At 44.8% G+C, this 20,511-nt stretch overlaps 1 protein-coding gene across 1 annotated transcript in view; it reads right to left on the bottom strand.

Annotated features, from left to right (window-relative positions):
* Window positions 1–11,423: 11,423 nt before the first annotated feature.
* SUSD3 (sushi domain containing 3) overlaps window positions 11,424–20,511 on the bottom strand; it is a 34,915-nt gene continuing 25,827 nt past the window's right edge. The window contains exon 5 of the mRNA XM_010584383.1: window positions 11,424–12,020. Within this exon, the coding sequence (XP_010582685.1) occupies window positions 11,807–12,020 (214 nt within the window). The 3' untranslated portion in view covers window positions 11,424–11,806. The remainder of the gene's footprint in view (window positions 12,021–20,511) is intronic.

Below are 20,511 nucleotides of genomic sequence, written 5' to 3'. Positions count from 1 at the left end.
CGGAGGAGGCGCCGGCGGCGGGCGGGCCCGCGGCGCTTCGCGGCGGCTCTGCCGTCGCCCTGAGAGCCCGGAGGGGTCGGGGGCCGCCGCTTGTGCCGGCTGCGCTCAGCTGGTCAGCCGGGGCGGTGGTGCAGCCGGACGGTGCGATTGAGGCCTGCGCAGCTGGCGGGCCGCAGACCGTCCAGGGCACAGTCAGTCATTCCGCAAGTAACTTAACTGGTGCAGACGCCCCGTCTACCTTGTCGTTTCGCCCGTATGCAGCCTGTGGTTTTTCTCGTGCTGCAGCGCTGTGCACGTTTGTTTAAATGCAGCACTGATGCGAAAGGCAAATTCGCCAGGTAGTTATTTGAGTCCAAGGAGCAGGGACGACTTCTCTCAAGCACAGAAAAGCTTGCAGTGGAGCATCTAATTAACTGGGATAGATCAACTTCATGAGGCAAGAAGTACAAGGAAATCTGTGCGTTCTAAAAGCTCCTGCTAGAGCAAAATTTCATCAGCATTTAATCACCCAGCGAGGTATGGAGGACAACATGCCTTCCTAGGTATCGGTGCTGCAGAGGAGCAAGGCTGAACCTTAGCTTTGCAAATCACGATAAAGGAAGGGATATATTATTTATTACTGCAGATTTTTCTTTTTTTTTTTACTGCAAAATCTGGTGGTTCTATAATGCATTGGAAAAGGCGGATTTCTAGCATGGCAAAGGCTAGGGTGATTTGTAATCATGACTTGTGTTGAAACCATGAAAAAAATGTTTATGTTGAAGAGGGACAGAAATCTTCCGGAGAAATTAAAATCACAGGAGGCAAAGCTGCCTCCAGACTGGTACATAAAATGCTTCAACCCCACAACTGCACTCACACAGGCGCCTCTTACTGAAACAGCTTCTCTTAAGTAGCAAGTCCCCAGGCAGCAAGACACACCCTTACCCAGGAAACATGACCATTGCATGGATGGCCATTAGTCCACAAGATCCTGAAAGGTTTGCCCTGTTTTGCCTCTGTGCCATCTTAACCCAAGCGTGTAAAAGCTAGACCAATATACCAGGACTGGTTAAACAGAGAGATAACAAAAGGTACGGCCCCTTGCTTGGAGTGGTGTGGCGACTTGGGAATTTGTAGCACTGAAGCTGGAAGTCAGCATGTGCCGACTGACAGGCTGGGACTTCTGAAGCCTGCAGGGTAGGCACGAGTTGCCAAGCGGGAGGTAAGAAAGGATTTAGCGAGGACTTGACTTTGCGCTTGGATACATGCTGTACACCCTCTTATGAGACACAGCTCCAGCTAGCCGGAGTTAAAAAAAGATGAAAAAAGAGAATTTGCTGGAAGTTTGCAAGTGCTGCCACTTGGTGGTCTCACGGAGGAAGTGTCATACCCAGCACAACCCCAGAGATTGTGCTTGGGGTGTACTGGGGCATTTCTAACATGTCCTGGGGCAGCATTCCAGCGAGCAGGGTTAGCCACACAGTCCTGAAGCTTTCTTCCGGATAATTTCTTTCTCTGATACTCTCGCCTTTGGTTTTGGTGCCTGGCCTTGCCTGCCAGGGTGGAGTTTCTAGCGGTGTCCCACCCCGGCACCGTATCGCACACCCCTGCGCTCTCTGTGCCGTGGCTCTGAGGAGCTCATCGCGGAGACCTTCCTGGTGAGCACAGCGAGAACTGCTGAAACTCACACGATTATATGCATCTTCATTAACAAACGAGATACCTGCACCCCCACATTTACTCTTGAAAATGTTGATCTATACCTCCGTACTACAAATGAAAGCAGCTTCTTTATCTAGAAAGTGTAAGAACATGGGAAAAAAACCTCATTGAAATATTTTTAGTGCTGTCAAATGCTGTGACATTTATGGTGCGTGTCCTTGGGAAGACGAATAGAGTATAAACATCCTGAGTTTATTCCATTTACCCTCAGGAATCCGGATCTTCTGAACAGCATGAAAATAGTTTTTTGAATTATTATTATTATTATTATTGCACATGGAGACCTTCATCATGCCTGTATCAGAGTGATTTTTGGCAATGTATTGTAGTGACAGAAACAGGCACCTTGTGGAAAGGAAATTGTCATTTTATAATCCTTTCATCATATTTTTAAGACTATTTCATATGTATATTAAAATATTACAGCAAGAGGTGTTGCCTAGTACTAAGAAACAGTGGTAGTATGGGCATGCTGAGGATTTGTTTTTATGACCATTTTATACTCTTGTGAATTCACTGCATGTTGTGCTCTGCTAAAAAGTTTCCCTGGAATTGCTACCAGAACCTAAACCACAAAACTGAAAACCTGGTTGTCTTAATGTGACATAGACTGAAATCTCTAATCCAAATCTTAAATGCTTTTTAGCAGACTGTTTCTGAGCACTGGGAGTGAAATGGAAGTGAAAATCAGTCATTCAGGAGTGCTGCCACATACATTGCCACATTGCCTGGAGATATTTTTGTCCTACAGACACAGATAATGAAACAAGAATCAAGGGTTAAATATATCTCCTCCTCATGCCCATGGCACGCAAGACTTCTGCAGCTGTATCGCTGTTAGGTTTGCCTTGGAAAGACAGGTCCTCAGGGAGTCGCACGGCCATGGCAGAGGCAGCAGAGAGGGACACCCGTCCACATGCACAGGGTACGTCCCCGGGGAGGCACATACTTGGCCGGAGCTGGGCCACCGAACCCCCTCCCACGGTATGATCTGTGACATTCAAAGAGCACAGCCGGATAGGGAGGACACGCGCTCTCGGTACTAGTAACAGCAATGAGCCATACACAAATAGTGCTGCAAAACCCTTACGCTCTTTGAGGCGAGTAACGCCGATTTTCAAACCGCTCCGAGACCAAGTGGCACTGCGCAAAGCCCTCGCTTCCTGCCGACGGCAGGCATGCCGCATCGACAGAGCCCAACTCCTTTCTGAACCTCTGTGATTCATTTCAGATTTCTATCTCCTAATTTAGTGGCTAAGCTAAGTGACCAGCCCAACAATGTTTTACTTCCTAGCGTCTAAAGGACAGCAGATGTTATTTCCTGGTTAGCTAATCTCAAAAGCCATTGCTGTTCCCCCCCCCGCTAAACTGACTGATTTGTTTATTTGAGTGAATTATTTGATTTACTAAATATTACCCTTGTCCTGGCAGCATCGGCATGTAGTGTTTTCTTGTTTTATCTGTTAATTGTTAAATCACAATCTGGTTTCTTATTTTCCCACAGCTGAAGAGGACTGGATCTCTTTAGGAGCAAATTAAAGCCAGACAGTGCAGGCAGTTCCTTTAACAAAGTCTTTCTTTGTGTTTAAGAAAATACAATGAAATATTTCTTAAAAGCTCAAATTACACACTAAGCTCCCTTCAGCAACTTTTAGCTGATCATTTATAAAAACAGACTCTAAGAAGGAAAAAAAAAAAGGGAAGACAGCAACCGGCTGGCCACTCCCGTCAGAGCTGCTGCCCTTCCTGCCTCCGCACTTTTGTTCCTGCAGATTTGGACTTTTTAGACTGGTCATTTTGCCCAATTTCCTCATTAAAAATAGGCACTTACATGTCTTGTAGAGCATCATCCATAGGTTTCACAGGTTTGTGCTGTGCCTGGTACACATGCAGCAGCGGGGCAGCTGGAGCGTTGTCCTCCTTCCCTGGACAAGCAGAGGTCACTGGCAAGCTGGAGAAGCGAAAGTACACTGGGAAGGAGCGGGTCCGGCTGTGTACAGCCGGCTGAGACCTCCCGGGTGTCTGTGGGTCACGGCTGCTGGGAGCACAGACCCCGGCAGTGCAAATGTGGGGCTGCTCCTTCGCTCCTGGGAGCCAGCGGCAGTTTGCTGTTGATTTTAGGGGACGTGTAATCAGCTCTGAAAACCAAGATGTTTGTTTACTCCGAGTTATGGGGTTTATATATTTTTTTGTGCTAATAATTTCTAGGATTGCTTTGCATACAGAATGGGTAATTTTCCAGTCTTATTCATATAGTCATAGTATTTTTATTGGTATAATCACCTTTTATTTCTTTGTTGGTTAGAAGGAGATGAAAGAACCAATTCTGACTCCAAACACAAAGGCAGAAGCTGTGCCGCAAGTTCTCAGCTCTTTATTCCCGACCAGCTAAGCCAAAGTATTAGATGTGAACAGAACTGACAGGTGAAATCACAGCCTGGAGCATCCACAGGTCTGGAAATCCCTGGTCAGTTTTAACTTTTTGTATTCATTACATGAGTGAATTACATGCACCTCGATTCTGCTGTATGACACCCTATACTTGAAATTTTTGGTGGCATTAGTAAAACAAGAAGGTGATGCAGATAATGGAAAACTTGAGTACCTCTTGTTCCTGGCACAATGGAAAAGTCAGTATATAGAATAAGCCCTTGTATGCTGATCATAAATCATCTTGAAAATATTATAGAAGTTACTGTGTTGGCTGTTAGGTTGTACATGGGATAATGAACAGCCAGCTTCACATACATGTTCAAAACCGTACTTAGCTCAATATCTGCTCCCTTATAAAATACAAATCAAATTATACACATGAGAAAAAAATACTCAACTAATTTTTTTTTCTAAAAAAACCCAAAACATTGAAATTCTTTGAAGGCAGGAAGCAAATAAAGCCATTTGAGCATACTCCCCTTAAAATAGGTGTATAAATAAACAGCTGACAGGTTTAGCAACTGACATTCAGCAGAGCTCCAGGGAGAGAACAAAGCCACTTTGTCTATGGTGTCCTCACATGGAAATCATCACCCTGCCAGCTCAGTGCCTCACCTGACACCACGGGCCAGGAAGGACAGAAAGGATGGTATGCAGCCAACGTGCAACACACAGGATTGATGAATTAAAGGCCAGCATCTGGGCATGGATTAGAAGCTACTGCAGACTCCATGACCTTGACCTTGACCTTGAAACACATGAGCAGTCTGAATACACACATGCTTAAGTATAGCATCAGGGAACAAGCTGCTTCTGCTCTGCTTTACACCAGATGAACTTTCACTGCCTCGCTTGCTGCTGTGCCAGAGGAGTTTCGTGTTTCCATCATTGCGTTAGCATTAGCTACTAGGAATGGAGACTGGCTTTTGAAACATCTTGATGTGCAGGGTGCTGGGGACTACACAGTGTTACCACCAGCTGATAACGTTCTGGGTGCAGTGACAATAGAAACGGCTATTGGTTGTGGAATAATTATACAAGAGCCTTTCAACATGGGCTCTCTCAATAATCTCTCTCTTCATAATAGTCCTTAAAAAATAAGTAGAAAAGGTTACCTGCTCAGGTTACTGAAGGAAGAAACAAATCAGGTTCCTTGTTATCACTTTTAGGGGGACAGGTGTTGATCAGATTTTACATAGTCATGTGTTATGAGGTGTAGCTCAAAATACCACCTGAAATCTGAAAGGTACTGCTCCACCCCATAGCAAGAGTTTATTAAAATGTCATAGAGGAACCTTGCTTTACCCCTGTTGGAGGTTGTTATCTGGCTTTTGCCTGTGGGCTGACTTGTCAAGCTGTTTCTTGTGGGGAAATAAGCCCAAGATGAGGGGAAACAAGTCCCAAGGATATTTTGAACATATATCACTAGCTTTTCTGGACTTCTGATCATTTGTGGGTTACCCTACCCTACTGCCCCCCCCCCCCCCCCAAAGATCTTAAACTTCTCAACAGTTACTAAATGTGCTGAAGATGAAACAGGCCTATAGACGCAATCAAGTGTAGCCACCTTTATGAAGCAAGCCAGAGGAGCATGCAGGTCTCAGCTCTGGCTGGAGGTCCTCCACCTACAAGGTGCTCATTGTGACATTGCTTTCTACTCTTGCCTCAGGTGTTTTTTCTGGGCACAAGAAGTACTGCACTACGGTATTTAAAGTAGTGTAAATTCTGCAGATAACTTGTAAACCGTATCAGATGTCATCAGGTAGCATTTATGTGGATCTTCCCTGAAACTTCCACAGAACACTTAAGAAATCCCTAAACAAAATAAAACACGTATCACAGTTCAACAGCTTCATGCTGAGCTATCAATGTTATGAAAGGGTGCAATTGTAAGTCATCTCAAAAGCTACCAGCTGGCACGTTGCCAAATTTTCTTCTTGGTCCTTCCAAGCGGAAGATTCAATTACATCTACCCTTTAATTAAAGTTATTAAAAAGTTGTGCTGCGTGACATTGTTAAAAGAAAGTAAACAGTTGCAAAAGCCATTTGCATCTGACAATAAGTTATAGCAGATTCATTTAGTTACTCTGCTTCCAAGACATCACTGATGACTGGGATGTTTTGGAAGCAAAATTGTTAGAGATCTCTGCCTGATCATCAGTCATTTATATCCTGTTCTTACAGCCGATGTCTGATATAACCGGAGGACTCCTGCTTTCCCATGCCATGCTGTTTCAGACCAGTGGTATCGGCCACCTCCTGCAGGTTGTCACATGCCATCAGTTTCACAGTCCTGCCTCTTCTCTGGGTTTCTCATGGAAACTTTGAACAATACTAGCCCATAACCAAAAGTTAGACTGTCAGTGGCAGAGCATGCTGAGGAAAACAACATCTTTAGAGACTTCCAGGATAATACCCAAGGGGCAGGTGTCCTGGAGAAAGCCTGCATGGCCAAAAATCCATGTGGAAGTCTCCATGAAAGCAATGTTAACTCTATGGCAGATACTCTAGTGTCCATCCCAAGCTTCATTGCTCCATCCAGATCAAAATGTAGTCGCTCCCTTTCTTTCAAGACATGTCAAGGTCATACATACATACATTGATAGCTTAAGTATTCATGAATCATGCATGAGTCAGGCCTCCCCCAAATCATGTCACTACCATCAAAGAAACTTAAGAGATTTGTGTGTTTCTTCTGTTGTTTGACACTTCAGGACCGAAACTTCTCCCTTTAAACTCAAGCGTGAGACACTTTTCTTTTTAAATAGAAGCTGTGATTTTCACATATTCATCCAACTCTACCATTTGTGGCTTAAGAAAATATCACGAGACTTGTGACAAAAATCACAGGATCTGGTAACACTGTATGCTGTGATATCCCACAAATACAAGTACGTGTTCCCCACAGGAGGTATTTCTGTAAGGACTTACTGCTGCAGGTACGGGGTTCAGTGGGTTCCCATGCAGAGCACTCAGCACTTCCCAGGTTCAGCCACTGCAGGTTTCCAGCATGGCAAATGCATTCTTTCCTTTGTCTCAAAGAATGAATTTTCATTTAAAAGGAAGTAAGGATCAGATACCCTCTAGCAAATAGTAGTAAGCTGGCTTCAAAACCATTCCCTGTTTAGTATTTAGCATAGGATCTTAAAAACTGTCTTCTGGTTTTCTGCAAGCAGTCAAAGCTTAACAACAGACGAGTGCAACAGCCTTAGCAGAGTTACCTGCTCTAGGAAAACAGTTTTAAAATACAGGGTGAGGGAATGCAAATAAGCAATTGCTCTGATAAACACTGTTGCCAGTTTTTAAATCTGTGAAGAATTAGCCTGTCATACTGTAATGTACATCAATTAATTTATAAGCATCCATGCAGGAAGGGGGCTGTCTTGTGCTTGTTTATGTAGATTGTAGCATTTTAACTTGTTCTTTAAGTGCAAGCCATCAGCTCCATAAAAATACAAGGAAATGCAAGTCTTCTGTAGCAGAAGTGGGAGCCTGAATCCATTTGAAACCACTGGCTGGCAAATATTTAAGGGTTATCTTAATAAATACGAGTTTTTAAATGTCTATTTGAGATTCACAGCTGCTTTCATCTCCTTCCTGCACAGCACTTATTTTTCTTCTGACAATAAATAATGTTTACATGAGCAATAAAGCTAACTCCAGGGGGTGCAGCCGTCATAAACTAAGCACAGTCCCAGAGGGAACCAAGCCCCAAATCTTACAAAAACAGTATGGGTGTTGTTTCCTTATCTTGTTGTAACTTTGCTGCCTCTCGTGTTAAGACGCCTAAATAAATGATAGTAATCCAATGCTCTGGCACAAAGATGGTAAATTTACCTACATTCTCTGTTGCTTCCCATGGCTATCAATGTCCTTCCCATCTCAAGGTTTTCCTTTCCCCCATCAAACATTACTCGGATTGGCCTCATCTGTAGAACAGGGTAACTGGGCTCCCTTCTCACACCGTGTGTTCACCCAGACATCCCAAGAAGTGAATTTATTTCACTCAGTGACTTGCAATCATATTATTGCATTTTAAAGTCACATGATAAAATTAAAATGCCAGGGAGCTAAATCATGAAATCCAATTAACATAATCACAAAGATGTGGAAGAGGAAGAAAATTCGGAAGAGCTGCAGAGAGGCAGGATGAAGCATAACTGGGCCACCCTTCACACATATACCTTATCTGCTTTTGAAAAGTCAGGCATGATACTACTAGTACAGAGCAGTTCCCTCCCATGCCTACAACTCTGTTTAATCCTAGGTTGAGATGTGCCTTCTTTGCAAACTGATTGTTTAATCATTTGTCCTACGCTCTTTCTCGATATCGGAGACACACCTTCATTCTGCTACTTCTTGATATTTTCTACTTGCCCCTTATTAAAGTTAATTTGCCCTTTCCTATCTTCTAAGACCTCCCTTGTCCCTTCACAGTTTCCTGAAGCCGTATCAATGATTGCTTAGCTGATTCCTTAGTGCTTTAGGAAGAATTTCATCATGGAATCAAACTTATCTTAATATTGTGATCTTTTTCTTGCTTTACTCTAGGCTGCAGTCCCAGTCCTGTGTTGAAATTAATTGCATTAACCAGTGAACATTTCAATGATGCGTGATCCAAAGTAGTCATTAAGTGGTTGTCATCTCTTGGTCTGTTTTTGCTTTTCCCAAGCAATACCTTACCTGTAGTTTTACTCTGTTTCTTCCACTGTGGTGTTCTCTTCTTTCATTTCCCTTGCTTGCTGTAACTCACATTACCTCTTACCTTTCTGAACAGCTCCACTCACCTCTTTTTGTGGTGCTCCTCAGTCATCTGCCACATTTCCATTTTTTTAGTTTTTCCACTCTGATTTTCATGTCCTCAGAGTTCCTGAAGGTAACAGACTTTTTGCTGTCCTCTGCATCAAGTTTGTCTGGCATGCCTTTAAACAGTCTCTGCTAGTGAATGCCAGCTCTCCTGCGCTCCATCTATCAGATTGTTTCAGCATAGATCCTTTATACTTGTTATTTCAGTATGTCAAAATTTGCCTTTTTGAAGCCCATTTTCCTCACTCTGCTGCTCTTCCTCTTTTTCTTAAAAATGTAATGTCACTTATTTTCACATTCACCCAAATGTCACTTTTGATTTTTAACAAGTTTTTCCCTGCTATAGTCAGAAGCAACTGCCACCCTACTTCCCATCACCTTCAAAAATAAAGCAGTCACCAAGACATACATTCAAACTCCTCATGGTTGTACACTCTTCCAGCAGAGAATGAGACAAATAAAGTCACCCAGTATTAAAGATGGTTTCCCCAAGTAAACTTCTTCTCCCAGCTCCTCCTCCTAACTGCAGAAACAGTGCTGAACGCCCAGTAGCTCATGCTCCATGCTCCTTTGCCCTTCGTTCTCCAACCACAGGCATTAATTAATGAGCATTTCACCTCATGCTGAACTTCAGAGGATGTATAGACCTTTCTTCTCATGTGTCCTACTTGGAACAAGCTATCATTTACCATGCCAAGATCCTAGTCCTATCATTTGTCCCACAAGCACTAGTAATTCTTATTCAGTTTTACCTTTTATTATGTGGAGAGTCTTTAACTTCTTTGCATTTAATTTTAATGTACCAGCCATATGTACAGGAGCATCTTGGATGCTTGGCTGGTTTTCCCAGCCTTTGTTTGTCTCTATGCTCCTTTCACACATTTTGATTTTATTCTCATCCACCTGCGGACTTTCACCACTGACGCTATTCAAGCCTTCTCTCTCAAACAGGACCCGGGAGTGCTTTCCTCGGGCGAATGAAGCCCAGCCATTCCCAGCTGTCCTGCCAGAAAACCCCACACCAGCAGTGAGGAAGAGCTGCTGCTGTGATGGCTGGAGTGCATAGCTTTGTGCAGAGATTTCACATCCTTGCATCTCATTTTCCACTTGAGGGCACCCTGCTAGGGCCTCCAGCTGGCCCCTCTTAGGGACTGCCTTGCACCAAAACTTTAGAACACGTTTTCTCAAAATCTTTCTGACCCCTTTGCATCCTCCCAAACATCTCCAGCGACCCTGCGAGCTACCCGGCGCGGCTGCAGCCGGGCTGGCGGCGTGGGACAGGCAACGGAGCCAGTGCCAGCCCCACACACAGCCAGAAGCAAACACTGCACATGGGATGCAAGAGTGCATCTGGGTACAGAAGCTGGCTGGGTCTGGCAGGGTACCGAAAAACCGCAGGCAAAATGGTTTGCAGCACAAATGTGTCCTGATAAACATTGCCTAGTATTAATTTAATGAATTGAGAACTTAATTGGAATGAATGTTGAGAAGTATATCCATTCTCCTTTTTGCAGCACATATTACGAAGTGCATTGCAGGGCTGCAGCCTGCTGTAATGAATATAGAAGAACCGAGCTTATTAGGAACAACAAAAAAGGCTCCTTTGCTGCAGCTTCCACATAGCTGAAGTTCAAGCACGTGTTTTTGATCTCTGGTGAGTATGGCCAGGATGAACAGGGCATTTCTAGGCCTGCCAGCAAGCTACAATAATTTGAATTTCAACCCCAAAACCTCAGAACTGAAGGTCTTAAGAGGATACCTGATTCATAACAAGCGGCATATACAATAAAACAATTACTGGAGCTTGCTATAAGATCATATCTCCATGATGACAGGAATGTGACAATACCCATTAGATAGCTGATGACCGGAGAATAAATAAGGCTTCAACTTGAACAAAAATAACTACACTGTAACTCTAAGATATACATGTGCGTGCATAGAAACAGCAGAATAAGAGCCACATCAGTTACTTAACTATTCAAAATGGACAAAATAAGACCCGCCCCCTCCTTGTTTCCTCACACAGCGAACAGATTAATAACAGGAAAAGAAGGCAGGTTTCCAAAAAATGACATCACCCCTTTATATGGAGCACTCTCACAGGACTGCTGCAGCGATCAGCTGGGCCACGCTGCTCCAGGAAGGCTGCGCCGCCTTCCCCAGCTGCAACCCAGCACACTGGCTGCTCTCTTGCGCTGTGACACGTATGCCAGCTCTAGGTGGTCAACAGTTTGCTCCCTCGCAGGGCAAAGTGGGCCACAGTAAGGCTGCACATCCCTCCATCTGCTCTCCCCTCTCTGACAGGCTGCTGGATCTGGAGATGTGCCTCTACTGCACCCAGTCTCACATGGTCTCTAAATGCGGAGCAGATGAATTAAACAAAAAGGCCTTCCTGATACAAAACAACAGGGGCTTTTAATTAAAAACAAAATTTTATTGTAGTTCTAACATACTACTGTGTAAAAATATGGGGGATTTTTCATTCTGAAATGCTTACAAAAAACACTGGTTAAAAGAAGGTTGCAATCTTACGCATGTGTAATTATCATCAGTGACTCTGTATGAAGCAACTATACAAACTGGCTACCATTTCTCTCTAGAGGTACAGAAGAAGGATATTATGCTTTTGCCATGGTCACAATACATAGCACGCCGTAGAGAATGGCTATGGACTGCCAGCCTCAACGTCCATTTTTTTATTTGTATCAGACCTTGAAGCATTTCTGTTAAATAACCATCTTGGAATATAGAAAACTTTCAAATTCATATGAATAATTAACTTTCTATGTTGTCTTTAAGGCACGTATTTCTATGCAAATTTCATTTTGGTCCAGAGGAGCAATTGTATTTCAGCCATCAGCTATCCAGGTATCTGACAGCTCGGTTTGTTATAACTATCTTTATGTCCATAGACTTCAACGACATGTATTGAATTCACTGTCCGTACTGCAGCGTTGTGTCCTGTTACAGCGTGTCTCACAGGTGCACTACTGCTCTTGGTTAACACAGGCAGATGATCATTGCCTTTGCAACACCCAGGAGCTATGACGTCCCGAGTCCACTCCTCCTGGAACCTGTAAGCATGAAGGAAAAAGTTATTTCTGTTTCATTTGCTCTGGTGAGGATACGGAACTTTCTAATCCATTTTATTTGCACATCAGGTGTTTTGCAAACAACTTGTGCTCTAACATATGGTCTCCTCCTAGCATGGAAACCAGTTGGCAGCAGCGGGGCAAATAATTGTGTCTCTGTAAAAGCTGATGCAGACCTTGAAAAGACTTGTGAGGTTGGTTTTATTTGAGGTTGGGGCAGATGTTACTTGTTTGTTTTCCATCAAATGAGTCCCCAGCTTCAATTTAATGCTGCGCTATCTGGAGAGTATTACTAAGAACACTTGAATGCTGAGACCGGTGCAGAAGGAAAGTCCTTGCTTGGTTAGCAGAGCACTGTTGGGAGCACAAGAGCCAGTTGTGCTCCATGGGATCTGAGGTGCTATTTGCAGAGCTGCCAGCAATGCCACTGCAGCACAGTCGTGTCGTGGCTTGTGCTAGCCTGTGAACTGCCCAACTTGGCTACTGCCTGGCCCTCCCAGAAGGGACCGCAGGCTGGGACTCTGTATTTGCCAGCTGTGTACGTATGCAGCGCTGGCGGTCACCGATCCATCCTGCACCCCACCTTTTCACACCGGGAAAGGAGGATTTTCCCAGTTGTGGGGTAAGCCAGCACAGTTTACTGACTCAGGCAGCAAATAACCCAGCAGTGGATGGTGTGGGCAGAGTAGCAGCAGCAGCAGACAGAAATGGCAGAGTTGCTGAAAAGATGCTCAGTAAACTACACACAACTCGTTCAGGAAAACGAGGGGATGGGATGAGCTTGTTCTTGAACTCTGCTGCAAGAGGCATGATGGATGCAGTGGGCTTTAAGGACACAGCTCTGTGAACCAGCAGGTAAGACACAGCCCTTTTGGGTTTGTGCCAAATTACTGTAGTCTGAGCATGTGGGCTTTTGTAAAACATCAACTATTCCGCGGCAGCTGCTTGCACACAGGGCAGATGCTGAGGTTGCTTGCCCCACATTCACTGCAGGTGAGCTAGCTCACGTGGCTCCTCTAGTTTCCTCTGTAGCCGGCGGTGTTGGCCACTGAACGCAGCAGCCTGCACACCCACATCGAGGACAACGTGGTCTTACCCTTTTGTACATGAAAAGCTGGTCAGGAAACAGAAGCTGCATTCTGCAATTATCAGTTGCAGAAAGCCGGCAGAAATGCTCATACATGAAATGTGCATACATGTAGGAACCGCAGGGGAAGAAGAGAAAATAAAACCAAATAACCAAGGTCTTGCTGTTCTGGTACAGAGTAGGTATACTGCAGATGCATCTTTCCTGTAAAGGAGAATAAATCTTGCTCTTCACTGGAAAGCTGTATTACAAAACTATTTGGGGCATGAGCTACAGTCAGATAGTGTAAAGGTGTCTTAAAACACCTCTGCACTCAATGCGAGAAGGTACTGTATCAGTGTAGTCAGAATATACTCATCAAGGAGGTGCTCAGATGAGCAGAACTTACCCACCAGGAATTTGGACAACAACAAACCCATATATTTCTCAAAAAAACCAGCCTGGTAACTTTACCCACTCTGTATTGACCTGTACTGTTCTAACTGTGCCTTTTAATCTTGGTGCGTCAACAAGCCCTCAAGTATCTTTGTGTTGGACACCAGAACACCCATCTGAGTATCCCTGTGGCTTGCCATCAGGGACCAGAAGCTACATGGAGTAAAGCTGCAGATCTCACTGCTGAAAGAAAGTCTTCCGAGATACTTGCTACTGTGTATTTTTTTTTAATAGTAGGAGGAACTCAGTTCTGTCTCCTTGAGGTGGTAGTCAATAGTCACAAAATAAAAATCAAATCAAAAGAGTGTGTACAGGAAGAAGAACTGGGATAAAGTTTTGCTTGGGGTAGCCACAGCCTTTGCAAATAGGAGTGCCAGGATTATAGTTCAAATCTAGGTATTCTGGTTATTGTGCAATAAATATAGCTTACCTGGGCAGAATTCATCCCATTCTGATGTCTTCTCCTATAAAGCTCTGCATTGTGAAACTCTGCAATTACCCACAGTCCACCACCAACTCAGAAAGCCAAACTGTCTAAAACTGTACTTGGAAGACAACTATACCCCTGGCTAAGCAACCTCTTCCTCCCATTTCAGGAACTATTAAGTTTCCATTGACTGAAATAATTCTAGGATGAGGTAACAGTAGGCACCCTCCATTCACTGCAGTACATCGAACCCTGTGGATGTCAGAGGAACAGTGAAGTCAGTGGAGTTCCACCTAAGCAGAGGCTGAGAAGAGCTATTGAGAGGGTTGCAGTGGTGACAAGGGACAGATAAATGTGCACGCAGTGGGCTCTCCTCTGCACACACGGCCTTCAGTTTGCACTTTCATCCTTGGGAGGTCTGTACTTTATCCCGAATAAGTCTGACTTTTTTTCAAGTGCTTCAGCTTTCCTTAACTCCAGTTTCCAGCTGGGCTACTTCAAAACATCATGGTAAGAGGATTAGAAGACCTCCCTGTCCTCTTACCTGGAAATGCAAACCCACCCAAGGATGCTAGGTGCTGAACAGCCTACCTAGATGCACAATACATTAGACAAGGGCAGACTTCATTTGACATATAAAGTCAGAGGTCCCATCTGGGGAGAACAGCCACCATAGCATTTGTCAATGGGTTTCAGAGGATTCACAAGAATTTTGCTTTGTGTGACTTGAGCGCTGTTCCTAGCTGGAGGGGAAAACGCTGTTAAGGGGACATCTGAGAAGTGTGAGAACTCAGAGCGGTGGGGCTACCACAATGCTGCCTGGTGCTGGCACTGGTTCTGCAAAGACATTTTGATACTGGAGGACGGGAGGGGATTTTTTTGTTGCTGTATGTCTGGTGACTTTGTACAAGACCCTGGGGTAATCATGGAAGCATTATGAAAACAATAATAGCAGCTTTATTGAAAGCACATGTTGCTGTGCACACACCCTCCATGCTCATTGCGATGACAATTAAGATTGAAATTCAGAAATTGGTATAATTTAGCAGCCAGCTATCCTACCCTTTGTAACAGGGCCCCAAGATGAAACCACAGCTCACTTCCCCTGCCTGATCTTTCTTTGAAACGTGTCAAGAGCTACTGGAAGATTTTAGTCTCTGAAAGGTGGTGGTGGGGAACACAGAGCACAGTAATAACAAACTGGAGGAAAAAAAAACCTCCATGAATAGAGAAGCTCAAGGTGGGACCACTCGCAGAGTGGGACAATATGTGTAAAAGCTTGAAAAGGAAATCTGCCCCTCTCCTGTGTTGGGTCTCCTCCCCTCCGGTCCTAAGTGCCACACAATCAAACATTGCATGTGTAGGGAACTATAAATTACGTACAATTGTATCAAACAGGTCATTTGCTCTTTGCAGCCACTTCACTGGATGCTTTATGCAGTGAAGTATTAAACACCACAGTGATGATCGGTCCTACATCTCTTCCTGCAGCCCTGGGAGCTGCCCACTGGTGGCTCTCTGCAATTTAAGCCTTGTAGCTGAGCAGGGGGGACACGTTCACACCCACGCAGACATTCAAGTACACTGTACAAACGATGCCGCACATGTACCACAGCCTTGGGCAGCAGGAGCCAGCAGGGCTGAGCTCTGCACGCCTGAGCTTTCAGACAAATAAGAGCAATTTCTGACAGTGAGGCCGATCATAAAGGAAAACGCATGGATCTTTTGGAGGGAGTGAAGGGTCCAGCTCTCTGGTGAGACTGCTGACCTTCAGAACCACCCAGATAAATCAGTTTCCCCAGGCCCACTAACAGTTTTGCACTGTTGTAGAAGATGTTCTGCCCCCTTAATTCTCCCACTGATGCACCTCCCGACAGTCATTCTAGGTATCCTAGGGGGGGTTTTCTACTTAGGTTTTCCATTGAGCTTTGCAGCTGCCAGTCTCCCAACATGGGTATTTTTTCAAGTGTTGTCCCCTTTCACTGTGGTAAATCTACACCACACTATCCTGCTTCCTTCAGATCCTTCAGCTTTTTCAGCTCTCCTACTCAGGTGTTCAGAGGGGAAAAGCAGCTGGGCAAGTGCGTCAAGGGGGCAGGGGCCAAGGTAGGAATGTGGATAAGTGTCCCACCCCATCTTGTCCATACTTCTAGAAGGTCCTTTGGCTCACAGCCATGATCCTCAGCAAGCCTGGGCAGACATGAACATTTTTTAGAGCAACACGAGTTTCTGATTTGTGCCTTCCTTGCACCCCCTTACACAAGGTAGTGGAAAACTTCAACCATAATAGCCACTAAATCAAACAGAAAAAGAAAACACATTTCGTCTGACTGTGGAAGACAAACCTATGAGCTAATTTCACCAACCTTGCACATGGCTTCTTGGCTGACTGAAAACAGAGTTGCCTCCCCTAAGAGCATGCTGGCTTAGGTTTTTTTGCAAAACCTTTTCACTTGGACATGTTTGTTGTTGAATTGTCCTTATTTGCTTTTTGCCAGGTACACTGGTAATGCATCTTGTAGTCAGAAAGGGCTCCAGTACAAAAATTTCAGGTACTAAAAATATCTTCTGTGGGAGAATATACTAGCCTGTTTCTCTGCAGAAGAGATTTTTTCTTCTTGATAATATGCTCCAGCTGTAGTGGATATCTGAAAGGAGGACTTTAAACCTACTGAGACACGGGCTTTTCCATTTGACTCACTCCTGCAGTCAGATCAACTACTTCATAGAGAATGTTTTATAACTTGGCCTAGAGCTGTGTAAAATAATTCACCTCAAAACAGTCCAAATTTGGAATGCGCAACTTCTTCCAAATGCTTCCACACCAGGGGGAAAAAAAAAATCACCAAATTTCTTTGCTGCTCTTTAGATGTATTTTTGAGCTGGACTAGTTTCTTTCTGGTTGTCGTCTTAGCTGACAGAGGATGAAAAGAAGGTAGTCTACAGCTAAATTCAGTTCTCCCTGAGTGTGGAAAATACTGCACCATCAATTCTCCCTTGCAAAATAACAGCACATCCCGGAGTCAAGGGAGTATCTATTCCAGGACAGGTTACAAGACTATCATGCTGAAGCAGCAAAGAAAATAGAGGCTTCCCTAGGTGTGGCTATTTCTTTCATAATTAGGCAGTTGATGCAAACTGAAAAGAGCGCTCTCAGCTTTTTCTTATTACTAGCTATCTGTATTTCTCCTGGGACAGCTATCTTTCTGGGCGTGCTGATGTATAAATATGCCACGGCTCAAGCAGTGGAGTGCCCAGTTCTTTAATGTCTTTGCATGCCAAAAAGGGTTTGCTGTTTGCTCTCACAATGGATACCCTAGACTACCAGGAGATCAGGCCCAGTCGGCATGGGTTCATGAAAGGCAGGTCCTGCTTGACCAACCTGATCTCCTTCTGTGACCAGGTGACCCACCTAGTGGATGAGGGAAAGGCTGTGGATGTTGTCTACCTCGACTTCAGCAAGGCCTTTGACACTGTCTCTCATGGCATACTCCTTGAGAAGCTGGCGTCTCATGGCTTAGACAAGTGTACTCTTCACTGGGTTAAAAACTGGCTGGATGGACGAGCCCAGAGGGTTGTGGTAAATGGGGTGAAACCCAGTTGGCAGCGGGTCACAAGTGGTGTTCCCCAGGGCTCAGTATTGGGGCCAGTTCTGTTTAATATCTTTATCAATGATCTGGACAAGGGGATCAAGTGCACCCTCAGTAAGTTTGCAGATGACACCAAGTTGGGCAGGAGTGTTGGTCTGCTTGAGGGTAGGAAGGCTCTACAGAGGGATCTGGACAGGCTGGATTGACGGGCCAAGGCCAGTTGTATGAGGTTCAACAAGGCCCAGTGCTGGGTCTTGCACTTGGGTCACAACAACCCCATGCAGCGCTACAGGCTTGGGGCTGCCCGGCAGAAAAAGGCCTGGGCGTGCTGGGTGACAGCCGGCCGAATATGAGCCAGCAGTGTGCCCAGGTGGCCAAGGCGGCCAACGGAGTCCTGGCCTGTATTGGAAATCGTGTGACCAGAAGGAGCAGGGCAGTGATCATCCCCCTATACTCGGCACTGGTGAGGCCGCACCTCGAGTCCTGTGTTCAGTTTTGGGCCCCTCACTACAGGAAAGACACTGAGTTGCTGGAGTGTGTCCAGAGAATGGCAACCAAGCTGGTGAGGGGCCTGGAGCACAAGTCTTATGAGGAGCAGCTGAGGGAACTGGGGCTGTTTAGCCTGGAGAAAGGGAGGCTGAGGAGAGACCTTATCGCTCTCTAGAACTGCCTGAAAGGAGGTTGTAGTGAGGTGGTTACTGGTCTCTTCTATCAAGTAACTAGTGATAGGACAAGAGGAAATGGCCTCAAGTTGTGCCAGGGGAGGTTTAGACAGGATATTAGGAAAAAATTCTTTACTGAAAGGGTTGTCAGGCATTGGAACAGGCTGCCCAGGGAAGTGGTGGTGTCACCATCCCTGGAGGTATTCAAAAAATGCGTAGACAAGGCACTTCAAGACATGGTTTAGTGGGCATGGTTGACGGTTGGACTCGATGATCTTAAAGGTCTTTTCCAACCTAAATGATTCTATGATTCTATGATTCTATATTTTTATGATTTCTCCTAAAGGCATGGCTAGGACTACTTAATGGAAAAGAGGAGGCTGCTATTTCAGTTTGGGAGTTACAAGCAAGCTGCTGGAGTTTCTCTGCCTTACTCCAGGCAGGGGATCCCAAGGCCAAACTGGCCTCAGCCCACCTGTACCAACCCTTCACCTGGGGAACAGCTACTGCTGACCCACGGCAGCGGGTGAGTGTGCCCCCACGCCCCCGTTAGGGTGACCCCGCTCTTCTTTCCGACACCACTTTCTTTAATATAATTTCTTACTGACATTCACTTCCATCTCTCAAACATTACCGGTAGCTGGCCCAGAGGAAGGGCAGATGTCATTAAGCTTCTCTTTGCTGATATTTTACCCTGTGCCTGTCATGGGGCAGAGGACAACCTGCCTGCTCAGGCAGCTGACTAAGTCCAAGCTCTCCACGTGGCTGTTTGCTGGCGATGGAAGAGGACTGTTCAACTCGGGTGGTGGTTGCCCAAGCAATTGTTCCAGAGAAGGATTACTGCAGGGGCAGGTATTATACTTCATCAGAAAATAACTGACTAAAAAAACCCATATCCTGCTCAGGAAGGTACCCATTTTCAACAAAACTCTTAAACGCAGCACGGCATTTCAAATGCTAGTTCCTCTGCAATACCAAATGTCCCTGGTGCTCAGGGCTCGTCCCGGCGAGAGCCACAGTGCCTGTCTAACCCCAAGCAGGCGTGGTGCTCTCAGCTGCTTTGAGGAAGGTCTCTCACTTTGGATGAATGATGCCAACAGTCCTGGCTTCATTCTTGTGCAGAACTGGCAAGACTTTTAAATTTAAAAATGTTAAAGAGAGCAGAATATAATTTACTGATTTTCTCCTGACACATGCTGCAGTCAGGCTGTGAGAGCTATTCCCAATATAGCCCCATGTTGACAAGTCCTGCCTCTGCCTAGCAATCCTCCTGGGGGGGGCTGTTTTGGAGGTTCATGCACATTGTTCTCCTCTAACTACGTGGCCCAGAGCTGCAGCTAATCTCCCTCCCATAGACGGCAGACCCTCTTCTTCAGCTAATCTGTCTCAAACCTCTGCATCACGCAGAAACTTGCTATCTCTGCTCTATGCTCTAAACTTCTGAGAAGCAATGCTGGGGAATACAAGTCCCGCCCAGCGGCCCCATGCCTTGTAACTTGTCTTTCCCTGCTCAGTATTAGTTAGCTCTTCAAATATTATAAAAGAGCAAAGATGCTGCCAATGCTTGCAATGCCTGCATATAAGACTTTCTGTTAAAAATTGGTATTTTTACCCTCATTAGGATTCCTTAGATCCAAATTAAAGAGGTGGTATCAATAGTGACTGCACTCTGTAGTTAACAATCCCAGGTATTTGTAGACATATTTTTCAGGATTTTAAAGCAATTTGTTCAAGCAGCCAAGAAGCCAGAATGGAGCTCATTATAATTAGAATAGTTGCCACTAAAATTCAACATTTCCCTGCAAAACTATACATTCATCACATTTGTTCCATGCTTCTAACACGAGGGGAAAACGATCTCATTTTGTGGCAGACAGGTCCAGAATGGCACACTGGAGTGTCTCCTGTCCAACAGCTGGGCTTCTACATTATTTATAACTTCTATACATCAGCATTCTCCACCCACGTTATGTCACGTCATTACAGCCAAAATTATCTCATTGGCATACTAAGGCACTACTTTAACAGGTGATAGTTTTTTAATCCTAAATTACTCTATAAACCATAACAAATATCTTACCTGTCTGAAAGAACTGGCTTTTTGTTTTATTTTATATTGGCTTACCTGAAAGAATTGACTTTTCATTTTATTTTTTCTTACAGTATTTTTGGTCCTGAAAGTATGTGAATCAAAATGTTAACGTCTAGTTAATCTCTAAACCTATTTCAATTAAGTCTGAAAAGCAGCATGACCTACATCTTTTCCTAGTCA

The sequence above is a fragment of the Haliaeetus leucocephalus genome, unplaced genomic scaffold (genome assembly GCF_000737465.1).
Source record: "Haliaeetus leucocephalus isolate CR32 unplaced genomic scaffold, Haliaeetus_leucocephalus-4.0 Scaffold984, whole genome shotgun sequence".
NCBI lineage: Eukaryota > Metazoa > Chordata > Aves > Accipitriformes > Accipitridae > Haliaeetus > Haliaeetus leucocephalus.
This window is presented reverse-complemented; position numbering and strand designations above follow the sequence as displayed.